At 43.0% G+C, this 9,977-nt stretch overlaps 1 protein-coding gene across 1 annotated transcript in view; it reads left to right on the plus strand.

The window, feature by feature from the left end:
* The window catches only part of EEIG2 (EEIG family member 2), a 58,739-nt gene that overhangs the window by 43,361 nt on the left and 5,401 nt on the right, over window positions 1–9,977 (plus strand). Inside the window, exons 6-10 of the mRNA XM_075002985.1 lie at window positions 3,675–3,781; window positions 5,247–5,342; window positions 7,023–7,209; window positions 7,296–7,423; window positions 8,122–8,191. Of these exons, the coding sequence (XP_074859086.1) occupies window positions 3,675–3,781; window positions 5,247–5,342; window positions 7,023–7,209; window positions 7,296–7,423; window positions 8,122–8,191 (588 nt within the window). The remainder of the gene's footprint in view (window positions 1–3,674; window positions 3,782–5,246; window positions 5,343–7,022; window positions 7,210–7,295; window positions 7,424–8,121; window positions 8,192–9,977) is intronic.

Below are 9,977 nucleotides of genomic sequence, written 5' to 3' on the forward strand. Positions count from 1 at the left end.
GGAGTGTTGCTTTGGCGTTCTCCCTGCTCCCTGTCTAGGAAAGGGTTTGGAGGCTCCGTCCCTCAGCGGCTGACCTGGTGGCAGCTCAGGTCCTACATGCGCCAGAGGCAGCTCCTGCTTCTTGGATGGTCAGCCCCAAACTGGGCTAGCTCCTCTCCTTTCATACTGCCTCCAGGCTGGACACTGGCTGCAGGTGAACCAGGGTGAAGCCAATTGGACAAACAAGCTCTTTTTAACCCCTGCCTTGCCCAGCCTTCCTCTTACTCCCTTACATCTCCTCTCTGAACTGGTATCTTAGCCAGTTTTAGGTTCAACCACTATTTTCTTGCCAGACTATAAATCCAGGATAATGGGCACTTCATAGCTAGTGGGGAAAGAGAGATGTCTTAAGTAAACTAGTCAAAAGTGGGTTTTGGGTTCTCTTTATATTAACAGTATGTCATACAGTCAAGTACTCCTATCAGTTTAAAGACTAACGATTTTATTTACTAGGTAACGAGCTTTCGTATGTAAGACCCACTTATCTGATTAGGAGCAAAAAAATAAGAATCCAGGGTTTATATAGCCAGGGGAGAAAGAGGAAGAGGGGTAAAAGAAGAGGTAAACAGAAGAATAACCTGTTATAGGACCTGTGGAAGAAGTAAATTTAAATGAGATGGGTCATTAATAGGACCTATGGAAGGAGTTCCTCTGAGAATGTCATACTGAGCACCATCTCAAAATATTGTATATAATTCTTCAGTTTATTGTGTTGGCTACTGTTCTTTTAGTCCATTCAACAGTATCTAACTATAACAAGATATAAAAACCTTAGATGACACAAAGATTAAAAACTAGTCTAGAATAAAGATGAGAATAATAGTAATCTGGAAAAAAACTAAAAACTGTATTTCCTCTTATTCTGCCTGCTGTCTTCTCTTTTGAAGATTTCTAATTTTATTTCCCTATTTTGTGAGCCTTAAATCTGGATCAAAATTCAGTCTCCTTGGTCGTGTCTACATTAGCATGTTCTTTAGGAAAATCAGATACACACAAAGTGCATTCTTCCAATCCAAGATCAAAAGAATTTGGCCCTTCTTCTGGAAGCCATTTTCTGCTCCTGGATCAGGAAGAGTGCCTTCTTTCAAAAGAAAGTGTGTGTGGACACTCCTCCGGGCCCTCTTTCAAAAAGAGGAGCTGGAGCGCGGAGACACCCTGGTCAGTACTAGCAGAACTCTATGCTCCCTGCAACCAACCACCTTAAAGGAACCCAGAAACCCATGGCAGGAAGCTGAGAGTGTGCTGGCAGGAAGAAGATGAGCCTCCAGCAGCACACCCCAGGACGGTGGTGGCGGGGAAAGACCCTGCCACAACCCAAAGCGGGCCAGCCAGATGGGTGATGGCCAGACGGTAGAGGGCCCACTGAGGAGTGCACCCCCTCCCTGTGCTAGGCCAGTGAGCATCACGTGCCTTTCCCTGAGGACAGCCCCAACGGTGGACTTGCCCACCCTGAACTGCTGCCCCACAGAGTGGTGGCTGTCTGGGATGGCCATCTTCCAGACAGTGATGGCCACGTGCTTCTCCAGGGCCAGTGCAGGCCACGTCTGGGTGTTCTGGTCTTGGAGAGCAGGGGCGAGCCAATTGCAGAGCTCCATGAAAGTGTCCTTTATCATAAGTTCTGCAGCCAGCATGCGTTGTCCCACTTGGCCAGGACCAGGTGGTCCCACCAGTCAGAACTGGTGGGGGAGCTCCAGAGACGCTGGCTGGCCCTGGGGGGGGGCATGGCTGGGTCTGTGGTGAGTTGAGGGCCCTGAGGACAGGCCTCTGCCACTAGAACAGGTGGAGGGTGGCCAGAAGGAGAGTGGTCAGCAGTGCATGCAGGTGGCTCCAGGGCTGCTGTGGTCCATGACTGCCAAATGCAGGGGTCAGAACTGGGCACAGGCTCAGCTTCACTATGATCAGCTCTTCAGGACTCAGAAGCATGTGCAGGGAGGGGGTGTTTGGGAGGGGCCCTTTAAGGGAGTTCTCAGACTCCATGACGTGGTAGATACACATCGGTAGCGAAAAGAGTTTGTGTTCATTAAACTGTATCTCCTTGAGTATAATTAAAATTTGTCATGCTGACTGTATATTTGGTATAGAGTAGCTCAGTTATTAAACTTTTATACATTGAAGTGTTCCTGACTGTAAGCATCTTTGTGCCTTCTACTGGTGGGGGAGAGGGTGTGTGTAACCAAACCAATTGCTTAGGAATGCATTTGACCTTGCGGGGGGGGAGATTCAATCGGAAATATGCCTGCTAAACATTTGTTGTTGTCCTTATATTCCCCCACATCCGCCCATGTATGTAGGTGAGGCCATAGAGGATGTTGTTAATTATTGCTGCTTGCCTGGATCCAGACTTACCCCAGCATCCAGCCTGCAGTGGGGCAAGATCCAGCCCAGGGACTCTGCCTGGCTGGGGCAGGAAGTGGCTCTGCTGCTGCTTCTCCGCCTCTTCCAGCTGGGGGAATGGCAGCATAGCACTGCCTGGAGAGAGGCTTCCTGGACCACTCTGACTGGAATTCTGGCCTATCAGAGTTGTGGGGGCAGTGCCTGGGGGTGCAGGAGAAAAAGTGCTTTTCTCCAGGGTGCTTTTCTCCCTGCAGCCATTCCCCCCAGCTGGGGGAGGGACAGCGGCATGCAGAGATAAGTGCCCTCTCCTGCCCAGACCCCCATCCCACCCTGCAGCTCCCATGTAGCATTTGTCGTACTGACAAACATCATACAGACACCCTTTGCTCAGACGTCCCCAACCTGCTCCTGCCCCCTCCTTTCTGCCCAGACCCATCACCACTAGCGTGCTCCTGAAACCCCTTACCAACTGTTACCCCCAGCCCATTTATAAACCGTACCTCCCACCCAGATTTCCCAACCACAGCCTGTTTCTGCACTGTACCTCCCAGACCCTAAAGCTGCTCCCTCGCAGCCCCCTCCCGCACACTGAACCCCGAACCCATGAGGCGTCTCAGTCAGGGGCCATATCACTGAGAAGTTTTTAGGGGTTTATTTTGCTCCCCACCCTTGGACTAGACAGTGGTCGCGTAAACATAAGCTTAGTTATGTGGTATTAAACGTCATTCATTCTGCATAGTCTTTCTTTAAGTAAAACAAACTACTAATGTCTTAAAATAAAATACGTGTGTATACTTCAAGTCAGAATGGAGTCAAGTGTCTGTCTTTATATCCCTGCAAACAAATTTACATTCTAGTAATGTGAATGTTGTGGAAAGGGGGCACTGAACCTGAGTGTTCTGCCAAGGATAGAAGCACTTTTATATGCCCAAAATGCCTGTCCTGGGCTTGGAGTACTTTAATAAAAATTAAATACAAATAAAACACTTTTCCTTCCAACTAAAAAATAACAACCAACAATCTGTCCACCGAAAGATGCAACATACACTGGCTCTTAATATTATCTCATCTTTCCAAGGGTCCTCCAGAAGTCTCTTAGTCCTCCTAGGAGTTCACAGTGAACCCTGAATTTGAAGCAGCAGGGACTGTGTTCCTAAATTTATAGATAATACAGTCTTAAGTGCCAGGGAAGTCCAATGTGAATTGAACCTGTGTACCCTCTCCCATCTCCACAAAAACTCGAGATGATTCCAAAAAGAAGCATAGGTAAAGCAAACCCTGATGTCTGCATTTGCTTACAGGCCTCCTTCCACGGGAATGTTCATTGCAATTGCTGGAGAATCAGAATCTTTACATGACGACAGGAAAGGGGGAGAGAAATTGAAAGTGGTACATCTGGGTGTATCAGGTATGAAATAATGCTATTGGTTTTACTGTTTGAGACGCAAGTAACAACTACATTCATGAAATATTTTGAATGTTAAACAAACATGGATATTTAAAGTCATCTTTCTGGCCTATTAGTTGAGCAATATGGCTCTTTGTACCATTATGTAAATAGAGAGTAATTGTGGGCTGCATTTACACTAGCAAGTTCTTTCAAAACAAAAACAAAAACAGGCCTTTTCTGAAAGAACCCATGAAGCATCTACATACACAATGTGCCCTTTCAATCTGAAATCCAAAGAATATAACACTTTTTCCAGAGGCTCTCGTCCTCTCCCAGATGAGGAGGAGCACCTTTTTTCTGAAAGAGTCTTTCCCAAAGAAACGTGTAGACATCCCAGGGGCCTTTTTTCAAAAAAACAGTGTTTATGGCACCAGATTGTTCTATCTCCAGCCTGCTCTTTTGAACGAAGCGTATGTGTGGATGCTCTCTGTCAAAAGAGTGGATCGATTTTTTGATCTGCTTTTTTGTGTATGGACACACTCTTTCGAAACAAGTTTTTTAAGAAGAGATCTTCCGGAAGAATTTCTTTTGAAAGATCACTGTAGCCTTGATGAGCTGGTTTTACACTGGTGTACCAGAGCAGTATTTCTGTTGGAAATGGGAAATCGGTTCGATTGCCTGTGTTCCTTTTTAAAATTCAAAAATACTTTGTGAGGGTATTTGGTGTTACTTAAGCAAATCTTAGTGGCATTACTCTGGATTTATAACAGTGTAAGTAAGAGTAAAACTGGATGCTTAATTTTTAATTTATGAATGATCACGCTTTCATGGATACTTTGGCTCTTAATATTAGCTAAACATTGGTAACTTGGTGTGTTATTGATAGATATTGTGTAAGGTCTTTATTAGTACAAGCTTAAAAATCACTTAACATGCATGTAGCATTTGTCATTCTGAAGTCTGACGAACTCTAGAACTCAGTTCATGTACTACTGTATTAAAATGCTGCTACTCTAAGGTGAGCCTCACCATATTTTACAAGTGCACATCAGTATTAGACAAAGATTAGGACAAGAAATGCTATTCTGTCAACTGGAACAACAGAGAATTTTACAAAATTAACTGACTAAAAAGTGGTCAGCACATCTGGGCTAACACTCTTCTTTTGTGGGAAGTGCCATGGGCTCTTAGCTCAAGGCCCAGGGGCCTGTGGCCATTAATGAACTTTAATCGAAAGCTGTCTACTTGTGTAATCTCTGATACCCTCTCCTTTAGATCACTAATTTCATGGTCCAGGAGAGTGCCATGCACTTGAATGCTGACTTTTTTTTGGAGAAACTGGATTTTCCTTGGAGGTTTCTTATCTAACTGGTACCGAATTCTACTGACCCAGTGAGATCTGATTATATCAGCCTGCTAATGGCTGTAGGCCAAAAAAAAAAAGATGGATTCAGCAATATTTTCTGATTGTCATTTACTGCAGATCTCTCAACAAAGAGTGCGTCAGTTCCAGATGAACTTGGTGCATGTGGACATTCCAGAACATCAAGCTATGCAAGTCAGCAATCAAAATTGTCAGGTAGATGTTGTTGAGTTCCCTTGAGTTGTTTTAATTAGTTTCTGTATTTCAGGAGCCTTCACAAAATATTTTGCTGTAAATAATTTTGTGTGTAAAAAGAAACATTCTACCTAGATAGGGCTTTTGAATTGTGAACCTTTTAAAAGTAAACTACGAACAGTTGTGAGAGAACCTGGGTTTATGTGGGTTTTATTTTGAAGAACCGCCCCCACCCCTACCCCAACCTACTGTCTTTATGGGAACTTTTTTTTTTAAAGATTTTTTTAAACTTTGCCAATCTGAAATGTTTACATAGACATAGTATATATGAAAGATTTTATTTACAAATGACTGATGTTAGACACTGTTTCTAACTTGAGACTAAAACCTTCATGCATTCTACAAAGTTTAAAAGGGAAGTGATGATTAGAACACCAAGGCTGCTGTGTCTACTAGGAAATGAGAATTAAAAGCTTAGGAGGCAATGGGTGGAGACATAGGTGATTGAAGACAGGGTCATGGCTAATGTATGTTATCGGTTGAAGAAGGGAAGAGGTAGAATTATAAAATCAAGCTCTTGAGTTTTCTAGACTCTAGCAATATCTGGAAGATTGGAAGAACATCTAATAACATGGTTGTGCAGAAAGCTGGCTAGCTCACCTTATTTGTCAAAGTGCTGAATTCACTGGATTGTAGATTCTTCTTTTAACCATAGTAAACACAAAGCTACTGTTTCGTACCACAAAAGAAAGGCTAATGTTCAGGGATTACCAATCAGTATTGTATGACTTCATATGATTCCACTTGCCTAATGCTGAAAGAAGGGATAGGGAAGAAGCAACTGAACAAAAGAAAGTAATGAAGACTAGTAATTCTTCTAAAGTAAAATGAAAGCATTTTCAGGAGTTGGTAAATGAGTAGCGTAAGATTCATGCTTATTCCAAACGGCAGAAAACTAGATTACTCTGGAGTCAAGATCAAATACGTAAGTTGAAATAAATTTCCTGAAGTGCTAGGCCAAAACAGTGAGGAGACAAACCTGAAACAGAAGCATTCCCCCACCCCTGTGTCTCTTACTTTTTTTTGCAGCGGGATTTCAACATCAGTTGCTGCACCTGAAATTATTTGGCTTCAGAATTTACAAACTGGCAAGAGAAAGATTTGAACTTTATCAAGTTTTGTCCTTCTTTTACATGAACACAATTACCAAAGCACGTCTGCTTTGGGTATATGTCTCAAGATGAAATAAATGAAAAAATGTAAAGACCTGAAAAAAATATCCAACAGTAGCCATAAAGGCAAAATTAGTCAGTCACCTATGAAAAACCCCTGATAACAGCTACCATCAGCCATATGAGAAAATGCATTCCTACTTAATGTTTCTTTCTTAATCTGAAAAGAGAACCCTAGAATCTGTCCAAGCTAAAGAAGATACCATCCAAAAAGGCAAAGAAAAAAAAGTCTATAAGGTGCCACGGGACTTCTTGTTGTTTTTAAAGAAAAGAATGATAGAGATGCCAAAGAAAAATACAGTACATGAGTTGGCTAGAGAGGGAGAGGGGGTGTGTTGTCTGAAAACATTTATAGGCTCTCATCAGGGGAAAAACAAAAACCAAACTGTACTTTCCAGATTTAGGGAAAAGTATAGCCCTGGCTACCAATAATTTATCTAATGTGGCTCTCTTCTCTATTTTCCAATAGGGTATAGCACATGTCACTCCAGATCATCCAGTGTTTCTGATCTCTGTCATAGGAGAAACACCTCAGTGGGAAGTACATCTACAGGAATTGGAAGTATTCTAGAGCCAAGTGAGGAGACTGAATCAAAAGTAAAGGATGATAATTCTGATACTCCATTTAAAGATATATCTTCAGAAAAACTCAGCAGGTACACTTAAATAACGTGAAAGGCTTCTCTGAACTGAATGTGTTGAACATTGGTTTTAGAATCTCTATATGTATTTATCCTGACAGACATCCAGTGAAGCAAGACTCAGTAGAGTCACAATTGAAGCGGGTTGATGCCACCAGAGTAGATGCAGATGATGTTGTTGAAAAAATATTGCAGAGTCAAGACTTCAGTTTAGACTCCAGTGCAGAAGGTATATAAAGGGACAAATAAAAACCTGAAAAGATGACTTCCAGTACAGTAGAGGCCCAAATGCACTAATTTAATGAATGCATCCCAGCTCCTACTCACAGTGTTGGTACGGAGCATTATCAACCATGCTGGGAAAACTTCTGCCTGATGCTTTCTCCTAACATGGAGGGAAAATATCTATATGGGTTTTGTGCTCCTAGGGTACATCACTTCAACTAAGTGCTATATGCTACAAGTTGATTTATGTTATGCAACTCCAGCTTTGTGAATAACATAGCTGGAGTCTAAGTACTTTGTTGAGTTACTGTGAGCTCTTCTCTGTAGATTCCAGAATTTCTCCCACTGACTTTTGAGTAATAGGGTCAATGGGACAGCAATTTGCAGTCAATTTGGTGGGTCTTAACTGGACCCTCTAAACTGGCTGCTAGTGGATTGATCTCAGAGCCTCAATTTGGGCTGTAGTGTTGATGTACACTAAATCTGTGCACAAAATACAGAGGCATTCCTACAAGAAAACTACCTCCCCTGAAGTACAGCTTGTTGTGATTGGGTCCCAGTTGTTTTCAGATCCAAACATTTTAAAATGCCATTTACAAACTTCATGAATTTAAATGTTTTTTTTAAAAGATTATTTAAGAATATTTGTTTGGCAATATTGAAGGTGTCCTGTTTAAACATGTTAACTTCTTTCCTTTGTAGAAGAAGGGCTGAGATTATTTGTGGGCCCTGGGGGGAGTACTTCTTTTGGAAGTCATCATCTACCCAATAGGTACGCAATTTTTGAATAATAAATATTTGTTAGGTATCAGTAAGCAAAAGCATATTGTCCTAATGTTTTATGAATATTTTATCTGACATATGCCAATTCCATTTTCTTAATGACTCAGATGAGAATATAAGGCAAAATTTTCAAATTTGGATGCTTAAGGTAAGTTCCTAAATCTGTATTTAGGCATCCAGATAGACTTGATCTAACTTTCAGAGGTGCTGTACATTTGGGACCTGGGGTTGCTTTGTATCTTAGAAGTGACCTAAGCTTCAGTCTAGCTGTCTGAATATGGATTTAGAAGCCGAATTGTAAGCATCTAGGTTTGAAAATGTTGGCCTTGGACTTCTTCCTTTGGATCTAATTATTCCACAGTCTGCTTGCTTGTAGGAAGCCTTTTTCCTGTCAGTCTTGGCTATTTCTTTAGAATCTAAGCTCTCGTATTCCTGGTACTCAGTTTATTTTTCCCTTCAGTTTAATCTCACAGGTACTACTCTTTCTTCCACATAATGAATCTTTTCTCGGTATCTTCATCCTTCAAATGCAGATAGCACCTCTGAAAACTTGCAGTCCCTGGTCCAGCAACATCTGTGCTCTGTCCAGAGCTCAGGGCAGGGGCCGTACAGCAGAAGGCAGAGCCTGGGCTACCCAGGATACATGTAGCAGCTGGGCAAGGAGCCCTGCTGGGAGAGGGGAGACTAAGCAGGATGCCTGCAGCAGGTGCTTGGGGCCAGTGGCACGGAACCTCTTCTCGTCCAGCAAATTCTCTTAGTGGGTGCAGGACCAAGGGAGGTACATCCTGTATTTGTAAATGCTGAGACATACCCTTCCCTCTTTCATTTTTGATCTCTCAAGCAGAGAGATGTTTTTATGTCTTAAATCTGTCAAGCCTCTGTGATAATGACAGTTCTCTGAAACCTCTCCTGATTTGGGATTATGCTCAAAGCCCAATGCAATATTCCAGGTTTGGCTACACCTAAACAATACATAATGGTACTTCAGTCCAAACTGTATTGCTTATTGCTGTATTTCACTGTAATCTTATTCCTAATATAGTGTCAGCTGTCAACCTCTTAAGTAGGTGTGGTAGATAGCATTTTGCCTGCCTATGGTTATGAACTAGCAAAGTAAGCATGTTGTAGTCATGTAGGATGCTGCTGCTGGAGTGTAATTTTGAGGCGGTAAATCAACGTCTCCTTTGCAGATCAGGTATGATGCTTTCTTTTTCTGATTGTGACAATGGCCCTACAAAGGGAGAAAGCAGTTAGGCTGGGTCTACACTAGAGAGTTTTGTCGACAGAAAGGACCTTCTGGGAGCATCTATACACAAAGCATTCTGTCGACAAAGTTTCAACAGAACTCTGCATTTTCCTCTAGAGTATTGTCCCTCAAAAATCTGAGGCATAACAATCTCTGGACAGAGTACTGTCAACAAAAGTGCAATGTAGACATTTCTGTCTACAGAGAGGACTTCTGGTTTCCAGGCAGCCCTCTTTGCAGAACTGCCATTCTGCTTTCTGGCACCAGAGGACAGTGCAGTCTGGCAGTTCTCTGTTGACAGAGCAAGTTGTGTGTGTGTAGGTGACCCCCATGAATTCCTGCCATGCCGCCCAGTGCTGGGTGGACTCCTGCCGGTTGAACCAGAGTCTCTCCTTGGCCACCTCCGCCTGCCACCGGAGAGCTGCCAGGAGCTGGGGGCCACGGGGGCCATCCCCTGGGTCCAGCAGTGTCGTGACCATCCCCCTGGCCTTGGGGGTGTCCCTGGGTGCTGGTGCTGGCTGACCTTTGG

The sequence above is a fragment of the Carettochelys insculpta genome, chromosome 9, assembly GCF_033958435.1.
Source record: "Carettochelys insculpta isolate YL-2023 chromosome 9, ASM3395843v1, whole genome shotgun sequence".
In the NCBI taxonomy this organism is placed as follows: Eukaryota; Metazoa; Chordata; order Testudines; family Carettochelyidae; genus Carettochelys; species Carettochelys insculpta.